Below are 20,044 nucleotides of genomic sequence, written 5' to 3' on the forward strand. Positions count from 1 at the left end.
TCTTTTCCAATTGAGCGCCCTACTGCGCTGTTGTGTCATTCAACCCGCTTTACAACCCGCACCAGCAGCACAAAATAACCCCCAAATATTTATAACAAGAAATTACTTTTTACATTTTTTTTCTCTCCCTCTATAAAAACAAGACAAACAAAACCCCACATTCACGCACTAGCTGCACCGGGGTCACGGTCGTGTGTGTATGTGTGTGTGTGTGAGAAAGAGAGTGTGTGTGAATGGTCCCGGAGGGGGTGGATGCATGCCTCCGGCTCTTTGTATTAATCTGAACTTGTTGGTGTGTTTAGTGGGGACGCTGTGTGTTTCTAGTCGCGGAGTTTTTCGCCCCGGGTTTGAGGTATAGGGAGGCAGAAGAGGGGGTGCATTGTTGGGAGTCCAGCAGGCTTTGTGCACCAGCTTTGTACCCCCTCCTGGTCTGGACTTTTGCAGAGCAGTGAGGCGAGGTAGACAACGTGTGTCACTGTACAGTTTCCAGGATAGACTCCACAAGAGGAGGGATATCAAGTTTTCAAAAAAAACAAAACAAAACAGAAGCCTCTTGCTGAGATGGCAAGGGCTGATTGCTTTGTATGAACTAAATAACACCAGCACCAGAAGCCTTGAAAGAAATAGAGCTGTAAAAGAGTTAAAGGCCCCAAATCACGGCTAGGATGTTAATTTAAATTTTATTTTCCGGGAACAGGCCCAACAGAGATGTTCAAATAATCTCGTCCCGCGTCAATTTTGATGTATTTGCTTGACGATTTGCAACGTTGAGGTTAATTGTAAATGTAGGGCACAAATGAAGATACAGTAGGTGTGAGTGCATCAGTATAGCTGTGGCTGTGCTAATGTGTTGTTTTGCTTTGTCCTATAGGGAGACATTAAGTAGTGAAAACGGCAGATGATTGACTAAATTGTTATAGAGTGGACAGTCAACTCTGTTTCCAGGCAAGTTTAATTAAAATACATACATACACTGAGGATGTGAAATTCATTATGCATCAGTAATATTTAAGCACAAGATGCGCAAAAAAAATTTCAAATCGAACGATGGGATGAGAAACCTTTACTTTATTAATAAATAAATAAATAAATAAATGTTGCAAATAATTTGACATGTGTGCACAAGGTTAATGGTGTGATGATAACCAGCTTTGTTTTTCCTCCTTGTGACGCTTAGAATACCACAACCAAGCCACGTGGGAGTCTGGCGTAGCCTCAATGATGCAGAACAGTAAGTTGTTTTTATGTATATTTAGTTTTAAAAACTTTGTGATTGAAAACACAAGTTCTTCTGTCGTTGCATGGAAGCAACACCCACTGACATTATGCACTGGTTGTTATAGCCCGATAACTTTAAGAAGAAGCCTTTAAAGGAGAGAGGGGAAAAAAGGAAATGTATGTGCAGGCATAAATAACTTTGCATGCCTTTGAGGTGCAGGGGAAACATATTCTCAGTTATTTGATGGCCGTTTCATTGCTGTTAATTTTTTTTTTTTTTTTTGCAATGATAGGTAGGCAAGTTATTATTGAACAAGTTAATCACACGTCGCCCTGCTCCAGAGAGAGAAGGAGGGAGAGGGAGAGGGAGAATAGAGGGGGTTGGGTCGAGAGGGAGATTTTTGTTTCTGCTTGAGTTGGTATTAAATAATTGCACAGCCGTCTGCATTAGCGTTAGAGCTGGCTGCCAGGCTGCATACGAGATTAGCTGCGTAGAGAAGAGCCCTGCATGAAACATGAGGAATAGCAATAATGTCTTATGTAGATTAGTCCATATTCTTCACGGACAGGCAGCATGAACTAGAAAGAAACTGCTCATATTATAACCGCAAGGCCTCACTGTTAGCTGTTAGGTGCAGGCTGAACTCACAGCGGAAGATAAATATTAACAACCATATTGTCGTGGGTGCCAATCAAAAACATGGTAGATTAAGTTGCTTATAGGCCTGTGTGTGTGTGTGTGTGTGTGTTTTAAAGAGGCCCATGAGTTGAATATCTTGTCTTGTTCCTGGTGTGTTGAAATCAAAAAGGATAAACATGAAACATTCTCTCTCTTGCTGCTGGACAAGAGGTGTATGACATCTGTGATGAAGGTGTGTGGAATAATTTTATTATATTATTCTCCATATACCTCGATGACGTGTTCTGTGCTGTAATCTGTGCGAATTATAGTCCAAAAGTGTTTGAATCCAAATGTTGGCCGACGTGACGTTTGGGGTGGTTTGATGTGAGGCGTGATTCATGAGGAAAACACGCGTAAAGTGACGAAAATGAAAAACAACAACAAAAAAATACTTCTACAAACTGGTGGCATTAGAGACTTATTTTATAGGCCACGGCGCTGTGACTTGTCGCTTGCCAGTTGTCTATTATAGAGATGATAGGGCCTTATCAAAGCGCTGTACAATACCCAGTGCTCTGCTTTGCTGCGGATTGATGATAATGGGATGCTCCCCTGGCTTGGCGTGTGATGTCTGGTGCGAATTGCCGAGGAGATATCATTGGGCCCGGCCCTTTGGGTTGTCTAAAGGTCGCGACGGCCTCGGTGGCTTTTGTGCTAATAACTCCTGGGTGTATATGGTGGGGAGCGTCCAAATTGACACCATATGTTTTCCTATTAGTCGACTTGCAATAGAATACAAGGCGCATAATCAGCGCCAGCGGGCGAGATCGACTCCGGGCACTTGAGGGAATTGTGCCATGATTAAGACTTAACCTTAGGAGAGTTTGATTTTTATGTGATGTCCTTATCTGACGGTTTTATCGATCCGGAGGATTTATATGATAGTTATAAATCCGAGGTGATGGAGCAGGCGCGAGCAGGGCTGCTTAATGCGGGTAGGCCAATTTAAGCGTAAGAAGTCTATTAATTCCACTTAATCCTGGTATTACTAAAGAGCAGGAGGGATGATAATGGGTTTACTATCAATCAGATCCACGCTGGAAGATTATTACGCATAGCTCAGTTAAACTCAGTTAGGCCTACTCAGTTAAGCAGGTTTATTTTCACTCAACAGGCCCTTTTGGTCATTTATATAAAATACGTTTAAAGCAGTTTACACCAGAGTCCTATGACATATTTCAGAGTAAAGACGCCTACCGATTGCACACAACAGGACTGCAGTGGCTGTGAGCATTTGTTGTCAAATACAAACAAGGGGGGGAAAAAACTGCATGTCACTTTTAATATGTTAAGAATCCAGGCGCGCCCTCGTTTGTGTGGCCGCGGGTAGCCCCCGGCCACCTTAAAACGAAGTCTCCCTCGGAGGGTAAACGAGTAGCGTCCAATTTTGTCTGAGTGATATCCAAATGCAGACAGAAAGGGTCGTTTTATCATGCTACTATTTGTCGTGACGATGCGATTTTCAAAAGCAGAGCGGTGTCATAAAGTGACATGCCTGCCACAAGTGCTCCAACTGATCTTTTCAATTAGCCTCCCATGCATGATCCGAGGCGACTTCCGCCTATTTCCAGAAATTAAGCTCAAACTTGACGTGCAGCTAGCTTTATTTTAAAGACAAATGTCAGGCAGGCTCATCATATTTTCCCCCTCTTCTATATTTGGAGCTTATTTATTGCTAAGGAGCCTCTGCTCCCGGAGTCAATGTACTGGGCGGCAGCGCAGGGGAAGGGAGCGGAGAAACAGAGAGCAGCTCAGGCACTCCGGGGAGTCAGCTCTCCCATTTGGCTTCAGGTTTGCGGGCTTATTCTGTGCTTTAGAGAGATACAATAGAACAATTTGGGGATAATTTCCAAAACAATTATTATTTTTTAGACAATAACCAATCATGAAAATTGCTATTTTAGAGCTGGTAACCTATGTAGTGTGGTCTTTTTGATGCGTAATTGTGTGTTTTGAAGGACTACCGGCGATGTAACGACACTTTCCAAAATGTGATGCTTTTGAATGAAAGCTAATTTAACACATTATTTCAGGTATAGTGTTTGATGCGATTGTCGGCGCTGCTGTTTTTTACTTTGAGGATAGTTTCTAAGTGAGGTGCTTGGTCTTGGTGATGCGCAGCTGTACAGGAGGGGATGGATAACGGTGCGAATGTTTTAATACCGAAGTTTGTCGGTTTGATAAAAGGTTGGTTGAGTTTCCTCGGGGCAAAAGACCGACTGATGTGTTAATTTATTATTAGAACATAACATATGGAGATGTTTTGGTTAAGGTTATGTGAGGCTATTGTCTTTTAATCAATGTTCATGCATGCCTTACTGAATAACTGCGCAGTGTTTATCTTCAGAGGGGAATGCGCTGAGCGGTACAATTTCATAAAACTATTGTTTTATCAGTGTACTTGGATTTTAAAACACTTGTTATAAGCTTATGGCAGTTCATTTAAATTGTTTGAAGTCAACTGCAATGAACCTTCTTGTACTTCTGTCTTCGTGTTTCATCTTTAACTCGGTTATCCTGAACGCTTCTGCCATTCTCCTCTCCACTAAATGAAAATCATGTGCTTTATCACATTATGTTTTAATTGCAGTTATAAAACGATGTGATGACTCCGATGCTTTTGTCTCCATGTAGGTCACAGTGGCGTAAACCAGCTTGGTGGTGTGTTTGTTAATGGTAGACCGCTGCCGGATTCCACCAGGCAGAAAATAGTTGAACTTGCTCACAGTGGCGCTCGACCCTGCGACATCTCCAGGATACTGCAGGTGACAATCACACTCCTTTATCATCCCTAAAACACGTTTAAACAGACTTTTTCAATTGGATGCAAACTACTTTTTAAAAATAAAATTATTAGACATAACGGTATGATTTTCACGTTAAATCCATGTTGCAATTGTATGATTGTTGAAGCCAGTAAAATTGTTGTTTACTAGTTACACAAATCCTTTTATGGACATGTAGCTAATAAGGTCGACAAAAAGGAAAGTAATCTGCCTACTCTTATAAAGAATAAATATATTGTTAAAAAAAAATGCCCAATATACCATTCAAGGCATATTTTTTGTGTTTATAGACCCATGATGAAGTCCAAGTGCTGGACAGTGAAAAGGTGATAATTATTTGACGCCATCTTAGAAATTCCGTTAATAGTCGTAAATAATGTATGTGAATTGTGTCTTTTGTTTTCTATACAGGTATCCAACGGCTGTGTGAGCAAGATCCTGGGTAGATATTATGAAACTGGCTCCATAAGACCGAGAGCAATAGGCGGCAGCAAGCCCAGGGTCGCCACTCCAGAGGTGGTCGCGAAAATCGCGCAGTACAAGCGGGAGTGCCCGTCTATCTTTGCGTGGGAGATCCGTGACAGACTTCTGTCGGAGGGGATCTGCACCAACGACAATATACCCAGTGTAAGTGTACTGACTCTAAGTTATGTGCATGATTTAATTTGCCACATGAAATGATTTTTTTCTCATGCAGTGAAAGAAAAGGAGATGGGCAACCAACCATTCAGTCTTATTAAATACACTGCGTTTGTGTGTGTGTGTGTGTGTGTGTGTGTGCGTGGGGGTGGGGGTGGGGGGGTGGGGGGGGCACGCATTAGGCTACAGCATATGTGATCACCCAAACATACAGTCAATTAGAAGGAGCGCGCTGTCCATTTGTGCGCTTTGCAGGAACTTCTTCCTGTGCAGATTTATTATGATTATAAAGTGTGTGTGCTGTGAACCCGCTGCTCACCCACATCTTTGTGCCCGCATTAAGAAAACACAGTGATCCGCCGGGCGCTCCATCTGATCCTTACTTTTATCATATGTAATTTGTCATTCAGGTGTCATCGATAAACAGAGTCCTCCGCAACCTGGCTAGTGAAAAGCAACAGATGGGCGCAGATGGCATGTATGACAAGCTGAGAATGCTCAACGGTCAGACAGGAACTTGGGGGACCCGGCCCGGCTGGTACCCCGGAACATCAGTGCCAGGGCAGCCCAACCAAGGTGAGCCTCATTATCATACAGTGGCAATAAAGACACCTTGACGCTTGCATGGCTGTTAAGGTTGTATCAGAGAAGGGCACAGCCAGGCGGTCTATAGGCCTAGTTTTGGGTTTTCAGGCTCGGTAACATTTATGGCCAGTCACAAAAATGATTTGCCCTGCATCAGGAGTTGCGGCAGGATTTGTGAACTCCACAGAGGTCACCATATACCGCCATGTGTGAATATGAATAGTTTTACAGCATACTATTCCAGTGGTTCCGGTCCACGGCCCTGTTTGCAGGAAGGTATTGTATTGGCATGTTTTGATGCCCTGGACAAGATCCCCAATTAAGACTAGTCGATTAGAGGAAGCCATAGGCCATGCATGCAGTCTGAATGCCTCCACTGTCCCAGACATGGATGTGCGTGACAGCGGCTTGTCCTTTCAGCAGAGGTGTCCATCCAACAGCCTTCATTTTCCTTCCCTCCTGATGGGTGAGGCAGAGCCGGGGTGCTGTGTGCGGGGATATTAGTACAAAGGAATGTTTTCCCTCACACGCAATGATTGGTTATGGGAACGGTCCGGACTACGTGTAATTGCTCATTAGAGAGGGCTTTGTCTCTCATTGTGGCAACATGCAGGAGTGTGGAGATGGCAAGGCTGATGTGGAAATATTCCACTTCAGAAGGTTTTCCTGACGGCCTACTGCAGGCCCAAAACTGAGCAGACTTTCAGAAACACCAGCTTGCCTCCTAAATATTCATTCATTGAACCAGTATCGCGACGAAGTATTGTTTCCGATTTATATGCATGAGAAAAGGGGAAATGTGCTGGAATTCAGTCATAGCGAATAATAATTTGCATTTGTTTGATGACCATCTGGACACGTGGGGCTGTTGCCGACACGCAGTAAAGCGGAAACGATCATATTAACAGCTAAAATGAGTCACTCAAAGTTGGAATTATAATTACTTATGTTATTGTTATTATTAATATATTATTATACATAAATTACTATTATTATTATTATTATTATAGCCTACTTCTTATTTAGTTTCTGTAGTTGCCGTTGGTACAATATGTCACACACATTAGATTAATTATTATTTACTCTTTAAGCATTATTATTTTTACATTTGATTAGATATATATTAATTGTTGTAACACCAGAAACAACAATACCAAGCATGACACTAACAACAATAACAGCTACAATAATGAATTCTTTGTTGTGTTTTTAATTCAAGTATTTAAGTAAAGCAGTTGTCTCAGGGGAACGAAAATATGTTCTCCATCCGACAGGCGAGTAAGCAGATATAATGGCTACATGGAGAGTGACAGGGCCCCAAAAGAAGACAACTCTATCCAAAGAGGAACGGATAAAACTCCTCACCGATTTGGTCTTTTATCTCTTTCTCCTTCTCACTCGCTGGCTATATGGCTCTAAATCCCGTCTATAGGATTTAGTCTCTCACTTTCTCTTTCAGTTCTAAGCGGTTTCTCAAGAGTGTTTTGATCCGGTCTCAGCAGCTGAAAGGTGCCGCAATTGGTTCGGTATCTCTCTCTTTTTCTTGCTGCTTTTCCGCCTCACTGGTTGAGACATCATGATACTAAAGAATGAGTTTATTTCCCAGCGCTTTTATAAAGAAAACAAATCCCATCCCAGCGTCAGTGGGTCTGGCAGACGGATAATAGCTGCACATTCACTCCTTTTTATGGATTATCCAGAGTGAAGAAACAAATAGGGTGGCTACAAACTATCGGCCTATAGAAGAATACTTTAGTCTATTTTGCAGCAAGGGGAATTGTCAAGAAACATGTCGCATCAGGTTTCCTCCAGTGAACCAAGACTTTCACATTTAGACAAACTAACTGTGTTTTCGGGCCTGCAGAAAGGCATGCTTAGTTCCCTTGCAGAGGAACTGTGAGCGAACACGGAAACGCATAAAACATCTGACTGCTACATATTTTTCTCACAAGACAGCTTAACTTTGACAAAATGAAGTTTGCATTATTTTTTGGGGTGTGTGTGCAATGGAGCCAACATGGTCCTAGAGGGCACAGGAGCCTGGCTGCCTAAAGGCTGCTCTGCACTTGCTCCATCCTAGAGCAAGGCACTAGGCTACTCACTAAAACTATAAAGGCATAAACAAAATCTGCATACAAAAAGCTGAAATGCCCCCTTTATGAGTTCAACCCACACAGACACCAGTGAGATATTACATAAACCGCGCACCCCTGCTTAATTTCGCATTAACTTCTCGGTGTGATAATGATGTCCAGCAACAAGACAGACATTAGTCGATAAGCCTCGCCCTGCAACTGAAGGGGCAGTGAATAGATTGGCCTTATTTTGGTTGTTCAGGGGGTTGCATGCTCTCTCCTCACTCATTTGTTTCCAATTGAAGACAGAAATCCTGACTGGCGTGTAGCTGGCCGGGGGACGTGATTAATGATGGTAGTGGATAAGGGTTAACACACTGGACTCAAAGCTCTGTTGACTGGGATCCTCGTGCGCACAATGCCAAAGCACTATAGCCTGCGCGCCTCCACAGAGAGAGGATCCTTTTGTCATCTCTCTCCAATAGCCCCCTCCCATATATTACACCCACCGAGGGCTCACTGCTCGTCCCTGGCTGTGTCCATAGTTTAATGGTTTCCCTTACTCCTGAATGCATTGTATCATTCTGAAAAGCGTCTTCTCCTATTCAAAAGTTGGTGGTCACCTCAATGGCTATACCAACGCCCATATGGGAGCGACCATTGAGGCATTGCACTGCCCTAAAAAAGGTGGGGGGCAAAGAGTTTGGGGTTTTAATACATTTCATAGGCTCTGAAAAGAGGCTCGCCACATCTTGTCACATTTCTCTTAACCTTTTGAGAACACACACCATTGTTGGGAAGCGATAAGTACAGGAGGCCTTTCCCTCACCAGCATGTTTTTCCCACAATATTTTATAAACACTTTAACCGGGAAGCCCTCTTCATATTGTTCCTCTTCACACAGGCAGCAATCCGGCAACATTAAGAAGAACTTGCAATCATTCCCCTGATTTTGAATCAAATCAGCCATGATAGGGGCTTTTAATTAATGACATTACACCGCCGTCTGCACAATTAGCTGCAGGTTGATACAACGCGAGACCCGAGAGAATTAATTATTCATTTAGCTTAATTGAAATTTATATTTCCATTCAATGTTTTTTTTCTGCAGATGGTTGTCAACAGCAGGACGGTGCAGGAGAAAACACAAACTCCATCAGCTCGAACGGGGAGGATTCAGAGGAGACACAGATGCGTCTGCAGCTCAAGAGGAAACTACAGAGAAATCGCACGTCCTTCACACAGGAGCAAATTGAAGCTCTGGAAAAAGGTCGAGCAATCATTTATACATATAAATCCGCCATATTGGATTTCTTTCTTTTACAAAATGTTATTGTTATTAGTAATAAATACTCCTGATTATCTTAGGTGAATTCAAACAGCAAATAATGGTTTATTATAACAAACGAATAACAGGCCTCACATCTGTCAGACATGGCACATAGCTCTCTCACTTGTTTAACTTGTTTTTGGCCTTTGACAAGCATTTATTCAACTAATAGACCTGGAAAAAATGAATTGACCCTTGACCTAATTTATTACTTAGCCTATTTTCTGACACTTGTGCGACTTCTTGCATTACAGAATTTGAAAGAACTCACTATCCAGATGTTTTCGCGCGAGAGAGACTAGCAGCGAAAATCGACCTGCCCGAAGCAAGAATACAAGTGAGTGATCAGAACTTCTTACACCAGATTGGTCATTTTTATTTTTTTTATTTGCCGGGGGGGGGGGGGTTGCCTGGAATAAAACTAATAAGAAGCTTCCATTGCAGGTATGGTTCTCAAATAGAAGAGCAAAGTGGAGGCGAGAGGAGAAGCTGCGGAACCAGCGCCGGCAGGCCAACAACTCCTCCAGTCACATCCCCATCAGCAGCAGCTTTAGCACCAGCGTCTACCAGGCCATCCCACAGCCCACTACACCGGGTAGGTCCACCACAGCTGGGATAATACTTACAGGATACCCCATCCCTTAAAATAATAGCCTATTAAATTAAAACAGAATTCGTCAACTATTGATTTGCAGAAATGCTGCGCAACCATTAATTGGTTAGGCTACACTAGTCATAAAAGTTATAACTGTAGTAATGTAAGTAACAACACATTTAACTGTCTATGGGTTCAAGTCAGATAGGATCCACGTGAAATGTTACTAAATGTTATTATGTGACAACCTGCGGATTAATATGAAAGGGGGAAAGAGGCTTCGGTGGCTGTGCGCTCTAGTTCACATGTAGAAGCACCGGTGGTTTTCCTTTTGATGGATGATTGAGCAAAACTTCTCAGCTGACTATCTGCGTAATTACCGAATCAGGCAGGAGGGCACACCGGCAGAGCTGAAGCTCATGCTCACAAGTCAATCACCTGAGACACACACTGTACAGTATCTGTCCGGGCCTATCAGCCTGTCAGATAAAGGCGTCACCTCACGCACGCACTACTTAACGCTAATGAGATGCTCTCTCACACTGGAGGACCGTGTGGGATTCTGCGGGGTTTTAACCACATTTTCATTTTTTTTCTCTCCTCATTCACAGTGTCTTTCACCTCGGGGTCAATGCTGGGTAGACCTGACTCTGCACTTACAAACACCTACAGTGCGCTGCCCCCCATGCCCAGCTTCACCATGGCAAACAATCTACCTATGCAAGTAAGTATAATGCCATAACGCTCAGAACAGCAGGCAGTATAAGATTTAAAGATACACCTTTTTATGTAATATTTTATGATTATTGATATGATTGTAAAAGTGGAATCAAACACACCATGGGTAATTTAAATTGTGTTTCCTGGCCAAAAAAAACACAACCTTCCTTAAAAATCGTATTTTTTATTTAAAGGGCAGCTTTCTCAGAGAATTAGAACTAAAATGATAAACACAAATAAATCAAGACACGTGCCTGTGAGAGCTTACAGTATTACAGAGTACAGCTATGGTTGGCTAAGCTAATGTAACATTCTCTCCCCATCTATAGCCCAGCCAGACCTCCTCTTATTCCTGCATGCTGCCTACCAGTCCGCCTGTGAATGGGCGGAGCTACGACACATACACGCCCCCTCATATGCAGGCACATATGAACAGCCAATCAATGACCACTTCTGGTACCACCTCAACAGGTAGGCAGAAAGTTCATTGTTTACCAACCTCCTTGGGAATTAATCATAACAAACAGTGCACTCCTCTAAATATCTGCCACCTTTCCTGTAATTTGGGGGTACTACATAGCCATCTTTGACTCATGACCTGTTGCTGCAAATTGTCCTTTTCCATGAAACATCATGGTTTAAACATCTGTGGATCAACGCCTCTACATTCCATATCATTTTCTTTCTGCAGTTGCATGAACAAAGCTCATTTCATCGCTGCTCTCGCCATCATGTCAATCCCACTACTCCAGCCCCATAGTTTAGTTCCACCCCATTAGGATGCTGTTACTGAGAGCCATATATACCGGTTATAGTCACGAAGAGTTAATCATGCATAACCACATTTCCTCTGTGCTAAATTGCTAATTAATTTGATTCATTTGCTGTTGTACTCTCTCTGTTTAAATGCCATTGCCAAAGCCTCAATTTATCGAGCTTGCAAGCCTTTTACTGTGCAACCATGTGCAGAGCATTGTGACTCACTGCAGCTCTACTGCTCGTCTACCTATTTGCAGGCATTTAAAGCACAATGCTCTGTGCTATAAGGCTAACCACTGTTAGCTGTCACACTAACTGTGCATGGTGCATTCACTCATCTAATCTAGTATGTTGACTTCTGGGGCTTTTTTCCCCTTTTATTTTTATTTTTTACTGACGTCCGTTCTCTTCTTGTCTCTGCAGGACTCATCTCTCCTGGAGTTTCTGTCCCTGTCCAAGTCCCAGGGAGCGAGCCTGACATGTCTCAGTACTGGTCAAGACTACAGTAGAGAGAAGAGCTACTTCACCCTGTAACCACCCACTCCACCATCGCCCTCCGGCAGTGCTCCTCACATATACACGGCACAGGAGATTAGAGAAGGCGAGAGGGGGTTGAGAAGAGGCAAAGGACAGGAGAGGAGAGGACGAAAGAAAGAAAGACTCTGGGAGAGCCTTGGGACGTCTGGGCTTTGTTTTTCCACTGGGACTGTATGCTGTTCTGTAGCTCTAGGCACATTCAAACGAGGACTTGGAAGACAGAACGATGATAGAAAGACCGGGGGGAAAAAATGGACCTCTGTAAAGTGACCGGTGTTAAATTTTTATGGAACAAAAACTTATCTGTTTTTTTTTCTATTTCCAACTTCAGTCATTGTTTCCTTTTTTTCTCTGGTGTGTTAGTAAATGGCCATTTGTATGTTAATATGAAAAACCAAGATCAAGTACTGATAGATGGACTGCTAGAAAACCATGTTGGTCTTGTGTTTGTTTGCGAGAGGAGAACCGGAGATTCTGCCATGACTATCTTTTAAATCTGCTTATATCGAGACTTTCTACCAGCCTTTGCATGGTCTCTGGACGGTGTTGCATATCATTAAAGACGAAAAAGCTGGAGGGAAGACTCTTACTGTGTCAAAAAAACAGCAACTATTTATTGGTTTCATTTCCTACGAATGGATATTTAGCAGAGGCAACTCAAACTCGATCCACCCACTGAGGCTATGGTCTTGACTCCTCTGACAAGGGCCTGCGTTTGCTGGCTTCCTAAACACGGATCACTATCAACAGCTCAAAGTGTGCAAAGACGGTGCGACATGAAACACAACTTGGACCTCTCGCTTCGGTGGTTGGATTGACTCTAGATTACCACGAAGAACATTAAATGTGGAAAACAGGTGTAAAACAAAACCTGTAGTCTGTAAATGGTAGACTGCGTCTTTGATATAATCCAGTTTGTTTATGTCAAAATGTAAAGTACTTGTCTTCCCTAGAAATCTTCCAGAAAGATTTCTCCAATAAAGTTGATTTCATTTATATCCCCGAGAATATTCTATAAATGTTCCATGCATCATGAAATACATTTCTTTAGGGTCAGGTACAATTTGTCTCTTAGGTATAGTTGTATTATAGTGTCCTATGGTCAAAAAAAATTTGTGCAACTAGAAATATTTAATTACTATAATTATGATTAAACATTGCTTGACAGAGTTTTAAACTTAAGTGTTTGGCAGTTGTTTACAAGTACATATCAGATTTAATCATTGTTGATTGTAAAACAGACCAAAGCCTTTGTATTTCATCTAGTACACAGTGTTTTTTTAAGATATTAGTCTTGTGTTGCAAAATTTTGTAAACACGTTCTGTTCGATTACATTGGCTTCGAGTTCGTTAGACTGCAGTCGAACCCCGCAGTCCTTATTTATAATTGAAGACCATGGGAGGGTTTTTCTAGCATCATCTGTCATGCTCTTTTGAGTTTTGCATTTTTATTTCAGTGTGTACGTAGAACATGGACACACACTGGGTTTACGTCTGAGCAATGCTTCTGAGATAAAAAAAAAAAAACGTCTACACGCTGTCTCTTAAATATTTCAATTTAATTTTATTTAAAATGGAGCTTTCTAAATGTATTTTGTGAAAACTATAAAACATTTTGTACAGTAAAAATTGTGTCTTAAAGAAAGCCTTTTTGCCTGTTCAATGCTGTGTCTTATACAATGTCAATCTTTACTGAGCAAGTAGAGGCACTGCCAAAACTGTTGACATGATGCATCGTAGCTGCAAATTTAAACAGATCTAACGCTGACAAATGCCAGTAAAAGGGCTTGTAATACACACACAACACCTCCAATTCCCACCAAACAAAGGTGTCCACAATAACAAACCTCTCGATGTATGGGCTGAACCAAGCCGACACAGACCACACAGCACACCGCCACCACACAATGAGAAAGGTCAAGCAATTCACCATCACTGGCTCTTGTTGTAGCAGAGTTACGATGGTATGAAGAAAAAAAAAAAAAACAGAACCAATGAGGACGAGGGAACAGAGAAGAGAGGCAGAAAAAAAAAGTCATGGAATAAAGCAGTCAGTGCCTAGAGCGAGGCAAAGGAGCGATTGTGTGGCAGAGTGAGTTATTTTGCTTCACTTGCTGCCTCAGCGGGGGTGGGGAGGATGTGTGTCTGTGTGTGGATATGAGGGTGTGTGTGTGTGTGTGTGTGTGTGTGTTAGAAAGAGAGAGCATCTAAAAGGAAAGCATGTCATGGAGAGAGTGAGGTCAGGTAACATTCACACAGCATGTAGCAGCACCAAATATCTTGCTAAAGTTGATTAACTGAATTTACACATCTCACTCAATATTTAATAGTCCAATCAGAACTTTGAGGATTGGAGGTTAATCAGATTTTTAAGAGGATTTTTTTTCTGAGGCTAATGCAGTTTCTCTATTCATTTAATCCAGTTTATCACACAGATGGAGGAATCCGGCTTTGAGAGCACAGGGAAGGGGGGGAGAGAGAATAGGTTAGGCCACTCCGCTGAGATGAAGAGGAACATTAATAATTACAGAGAGAGGAATGAAAAAGAGATTCAAAATGCAAGAAAGACTGCAATTAGTGGAAGTCTAAATAATACACAGCTTCAGGGTAAAAAGGTTTAAATGTAATTATTGCACAGAACAAAGTCGGGCATTACAAGTTTCTGTACTGTTCTGTTCCTGAGAACTTTGTTGTCTTGGATCTGTTTTTTTTAAATGAGACAACAATTCTGACCTGGAAATCTGAATCTCCACAGCAGCAAACAGAATTTGACATGCTCCTATTTAGTGTTTGCAGTTAAATTATGTGCTGTGTGTGTGTGTGTGTGTGTGTGAGTGTGTGCTTTAAGCAAACATGAAGTAACATTTCCCTCATCTTTGTGAATACAATAACAGACTATTACTAGCTTTGTGTATTTGACAGGTATGGTAATCCTATTATCTAATCTGTAACACAGCATGTCTGAACATCGGTCTGCTTTATTAAACCAAATTTGCAGAGATGAGGTAAGAATGTATTGTCCTACATTGTGTTACTTGATGCTGCCATGTGATGGCCATTCAATAACAGCACCCGTTAAGACCTCAGATAAAGCTACTGTAGGAAGACAACTATGGCTTTGGATGGGAATCAATAGGACATGAGTGGCATCTGCCAAGACACGATTATTAAAGCGTATTCTCTACGCTCGGTCCCATGGTTTTCTTTGTTGCTACAGGCTAAAAGATGCTTTCAAGAAGTAGGTCTTTTGAAATGTGCCAACAGCACAGTTGTTGTGAGTGTTCATCTTACGTGTTACTGTTGCAGATTTCTTTAAGATATTTTTGTCTTATGTATTACAAGTCTTGTACTGAATTCTTTAATGATATATTATAAAAACTCATAACACAGTAACGTTATAAACCATTATTAAATTTTGAGCAATAAGAAGGAAGCTCACCGAAAAAAATCCTAAACATAACAAGTACGTCTTAAGTAAGGTCTTAAGTACAGTGTAATGTTCCTGGGAGAGGAGAGGGAGTTAAGAGCATCTGAAAAGCCACGTGTGTTCATTTATTTTAAAAATCTCACTGAACAGGGGAGAATACCGCGTCCTCGACCTGATTGTGAAGTTCCAGTTACTGTGTTGCTGTGTTCAGAGGCTTAAATTGATTGATATTTTCTGGTACCTTGAATTACTTATTCATACTCATTACATCAGAATGTGTGGCTAATCATGACTCACATCATTGTCTAACCATGTGCAACTAACTTCATCTGAGGGCATAACACTGACATCTCCACTGTCAATCATATTTTTATATATATATATATATATATATATATATATATAGGATGTGCATAAAGATGACCCTTGGTCGAATGAGAGTATGCTGACTAGTATCACTTCACTGAATTCAAACCTCTCCATAAAAAAGTCAGAACCCTCATTCTTTATAATGTGCATAGAAAAAGCTGACATTATAAAACTTTTTTAGTTGTTTTAAAACTTGGTTTTAAAATGATCCACTTCCTGAACTGACTGAACAAATGGTGATCTAGCACCACGGTGACAGAGACACACATACACACATACCAGTAGTACAGCTACATAAACAAATGCCAAATTTAATGTATTCTATTAAATCTACCTTAAAGGTGTACCCTGAATACGTCAGCTCTTCAACAACAAGTTTTTATCTTGACAACACAAGCTTTCATTCACCTGTACATGTGACCTGTGTATGTCATCTCTCTCTCTCTCTCATACACCCCATGTAAGAGCACACCATTCATGCATGAAACTGTCAGGTAACACTACCCTCTCCTAATACGTGTTGCAGACGGTTACCAATACTGCCAGTTTCCACAGTCAAAAATATTTAAAGTGGCATCAGCAGCAGACTGAGGAAAACAAAAATGAAACATTTAATTTTTCATGTTGATTTTTCTGTTTCTCCATGTCACCATTTGACCTAATTTGTTCTTTTGGGCTTGTCATGGCAAAGCAGCTCATCCAGCAAACATGCCCGATGAGGTGTGAAGCCTGCACCCAAAATCCAGCTCTCCCACCCTCTGCCTACATTCCTGCTCAGCTCTCCAGCTTACTGGAGGTGGACGTCACTCACCGGCACAGTCTCAGGGTCAGATGGAGGCATCCCTATTCGAACCTGAAACCAGTGAGGCAGATCAGAGATCAGTCACTCATAACACGCTTATCTTACATCCCTTTTGCAGTCTCACAGGTAGTCAACTTTCCCTTCAGGGCTGGTGTTGAGTGAAGCAGTAACGTAAAAATTTTGCATTCTTTGCATTTATTATATTTTATTTAACCAAACAAAAGCACATCTCTTTGCATTATCCTCAAAAATAAAACAATATTGTACATGGTGGAGCTAGGCAGGAGTTACCACTTGTTTTGTGAAGTAGGCCTGGAGCTTGGGAGACTGTAGTTAAACTGAGGGTCAATATTTCATGATTGCACTTCACTTGTAATCAAAATCCTCAGAGGCAGAGGAACACACAAAAAAACAAACAAAATGTACCAAATCTTAAATAATTCCTCCATCTTTTAATTGGGTCAAGTGCTAGTCACCCTGCCAATCATATGCCTTCATTTAACATTTCCAAATAACATAGGGCTCACATTTTTTTTTAAACTTACAGTGAAAAAAAACCTCTGGGTATAAAAACATGGCCAATAACAATAAGTTAAATGAACTTCCCGTGACAGCTTGGAATGTGCAAATATCAGCTGTCAAGAGTTAGAAATAACGCACAGAGTTTACTGTAGCTTTATATAAAAAAGACTTATAGGATGAAAAGTGTCCGTTATGAGACGAGGTACTGTGGATGTTTAGATCTTCACCCCTGGCTGGGACAGTTGGCAGGTGGTAATGGCTGGCAGGGTTATAGCGGTTGACATTATGTGGGCGAGGGAACAACCTAGTCACCACGGTAAAGAGGACATCGCCGCGGCGTTCCAGGTATTGATTGCCCGTGGCGACTGTGTGGGAGCTCTAGAAGTCCAGGTGTTTGTTGCCGGAAGTGCCGGAGCCACAGCCTGAAGCCAGCGTGGCTGCTCCTGCCAGCTCCCCCCTGCTCACACGACTCACCGTCTCAGACAAGTCTGGAGGCAAATGCAGTCTCTGCAGAAATCAGAGGGGGGAGGAGGGTGGGGGGGGTGGTATAAGATCAGTTCTTATGGACAAAAAAGAAAGCACAACGGTGGATCAACATACAGTAGATGGTACACTTCAATGATGTTTATTCACAGAGATCCATGTTGGGTTTAAATTGCATTAGATGCTTCAGCACTCCCCTTCGCACTCGGAGCGTGGAATAAACCTGTTAGAGTGCTGCTAAATGCTTGAGAGAGCTTTAGGTTTGTTACAGCTCACAGGGAATATGTGTGTGTGTGTGTGTGTGTGTGTGTGTGTGTCAGGTAGGGGAATTTTGAGAAGTTTGAACAGGATGCATTCATAAGGTAAGTGTACTAATGTTTTTGATTTACTGTGTTTGTAACACAGATGATTACGGTCAGCTTATACCAGAGTCATTAGAATCAGCCTTTTAGTCGTTTCATAGTAAAGCTTATCTACGGAGCAGCCCTGTGCCAACTCAAAGCACAAAGACTCTAAGAGGTTAATGAGGTCCACTCATGTAAAGCCCCCAAACACCAACACACTAACCATTATGAAGCTTAAGAGGGGCTACACTGCTCTGCTCTCTCTTCACAAGCCGCAAGAAGGGCCGCCCATGGCACTCCACGTACAAAGTCTTGAAGAGGTGCTGAGAGCATGAGAGGAGGTGAAGTATCTCCAGAGTCAAGGGTGCACCTGACAATGGTGTTGAGTGGCAAGTTGATCGAGTGTCTATCGAGGAAGTTGAATCAGAATACAGGCATCCCAGGTACAAGAGAAGTTAAACCCTGTAATTTGCCCCTGAAAGAATCTGCCATGACATCTGAAACCCACTGGTCAAAGCTTGCGCTCCCACCCCACCCCGGCCCTCTAAACCTTCCCTGCCTGCCACATCCTTACACCCTCCAGACATGCAGCTTTAGGAGAGCCCTTCCACTCCCGCAGATACTTATCTTTTTCTTAATGACTAGGTGTTCGGGTACAGGGTTTAACAGCGTCATTACTAAGAGATAATTCAGGACTAGGCAACACTCTTCACCCCTCTAGGGTAGAATACTTCCTCCCTTTGCTTAATACTGTTTTCTAGGTCTGAGTCCGAACTGCAAAATGTCTTTACATTGCTGATGTTCAGCTCTGATATGAGGCCTTGTACTCCTGCTACTGTGGCTAACAGGTCGGAGGCGTGTCATGCTCAAGTGGTTTCTCCTTCTGTTGAACACATTGCCTTTGTGTGTGTGTCAGCGGGCCGTTTGTCAGGGAAGTAGAGGAAACAAGAGTAGTCGTCTTCATGCAGCCCTGCAGATTATCTGGGGCACTGGGACATTGTGAAGGACCTATAATTTAATATAAGATGGTAAAGGTAAGGTTACAAAGGACTAATAGAGGCATGGATGGAAGATTCCCACTGGGACAAAAGACAAGAGATTTATAATGAGCATAAATTAACTCTCAAGACACCACAAGAATGATAAAGTTGTTTGAAACACACATGATAAATTTGTTAAACTTCTCTCACATAAACATCCATGCAAACTCATGTATTGGCCTTGAGGGGGCTCCGCTCTGCTTCCACCCCTGCCAAACCTCACCTGTGTAACCTTTCGTGTCTTCAGCTCACTCGAGTGTGATTGAAAAAGAAAAACAATGCATTGATCAAGCCTGGACTCAGTCCTGCTTAGCGCACTGCAGCGGAAACACGGTAGAGAGAAGGGTAGGAGAAAAATCAATCACATATACATCATCCTCAGTGGGTGAGTAAAAAAAAAAAAAAGACATCACACCGTTGTTTGGCTGTCACGCACCCACGGGCCTGGCTACACCGTGTCTGTTTGGCTCTGAACTCTGTGAACACACTGAGCATGTGCAGAGCGAAGGTCAAAGCAATCCAGAAGTGCAGCTCAGCTCCTCTAACCTTTGAGTTCAGGGGCAGATGAGAACAATCAATGGTAACATCAAAGTTGGAGGGAGGAGCAGACAAAACCAATCGATCGGTTTGACACACACGGGGAAAAGAGAGCCTGGAAACAGTCAACAACCATCCCGCACAACAGTAACAGTCAATATTAGAGCTGATAACTGTTATAGGTGATCAGGGCCATAAAACTTACTTTATATTCAGTCCCACTCCAAATAAACCGATTTCTTATCAATTCAATTCCACCCTGATTTTGAAACTGAGACCCAAATATGATGCAAGTGCAGCGCACTCATTTTGGCAATGATCGGCCAGCTTAAGGGGCTGCCATGAACTGACACCAAATGAATGGAGGTCAGTGTAGGACTTAGACAGACGCAACCAGGGAGGCTGTGAGTCTGCTTCCCTACGACCTGCACACTCCATGATGTAAACAAGGACATCCGGAAAACCCTCAGAGGCATAGTGGGGTGTATGTGTGTGTGAAGTCTTTCTCTGCTGCCTGGCAACCGTCACTAGGGTGGAGAAAAAGGGGGAAAAAAGAAGAGAGAGACGGGTGGATGGTGGTGGTGGTGGTGGGGG

General features: G+C 42.4%; 2 protein-coding genes across 12 annotated transcripts in view; one reads left to right on the forward strand and one right to left on the reverse strand.

The window, feature by feature from the left end:
* The window catches only part of elp4 (elongator acetyltransferase complex subunit 4), an 83,970-nt gene that overhangs the window by 12,887 nt on the left and 51,039 nt on the right, over nt 1-20,044 (reverse strand). The window contains exon 10 of one of the 4 annotated variants that reach the window (XM_046032099.1): nt 16,534-16,575. The exons of 1 other annotated variant lie outside the window; for it this stretch is intronic. In XM_046032099.1, coding sequence (XP_045888055.1) covers nt 16,534-16,575 — 42 coding nt within the window. Of the gene's footprint in view, nt 1-16,319; nt 16,576-16,702; nt 17,554-20,044 lie in introns of those variants that run through there. 2 more of the 4 variants (XM_046032096.1, XM_046032095.1) reach the window with 2 other exon arrangements.
* Nucleotides 1,207-12,202, forward strand: pax6b (paired box 6b). 8 transcript variants are annotated; one of them, XM_046032086.1, is made up of 12 exons: nt 1,207-1,231; nt 2,067-2,090; nt 4,535-4,665; nt 4,977-5,012; nt 5,098-5,337; nt 5,736-5,901; nt 9,097-9,255; nt 9,570-9,652; nt 9,760-9,910; nt 10,522-10,634; nt 10,960-11,101; nt 11,813-12,202. In XM_046032086.1, exons 1-12 carry the CDS (start codon nt 1,219-1,221, stop codon nt 11,896-11,898), a joined length of 1,344 nt encoding a protein of 447 aa, XP_045888042.1. In that variant the 5' UTR covers nt 1,207-1,218; the 3' UTR covers nt 11,899-12,202. The 8 variants fall into 8 exon arrangements, with proteins under 8 accessions (XP_045888042.1, XP_045888044.1, XP_045888045.1 ...); XM_046032088.1 differs by having other exon boundaries at nt 5,098-5,313; XM_046032089.1 differs by lacking the exon at nt 2,067-2,090 and having other exon boundaries at nt 5,098-5,313.

The sequence above is a fragment of the Micropterus dolomieu genome, linkage group LG20, assembly GCF_021292245.1.
Source record: "Micropterus dolomieu isolate WLL.071019.BEF.003 ecotype Adirondacks linkage group LG20, ASM2129224v1, whole genome shotgun sequence".
NCBI classification, from domain to species: domain Eukaryota; kingdom Metazoa; phylum Chordata; class Actinopteri; order Centrarchiformes; family Centrarchidae; genus Micropterus; species Micropterus dolomieu.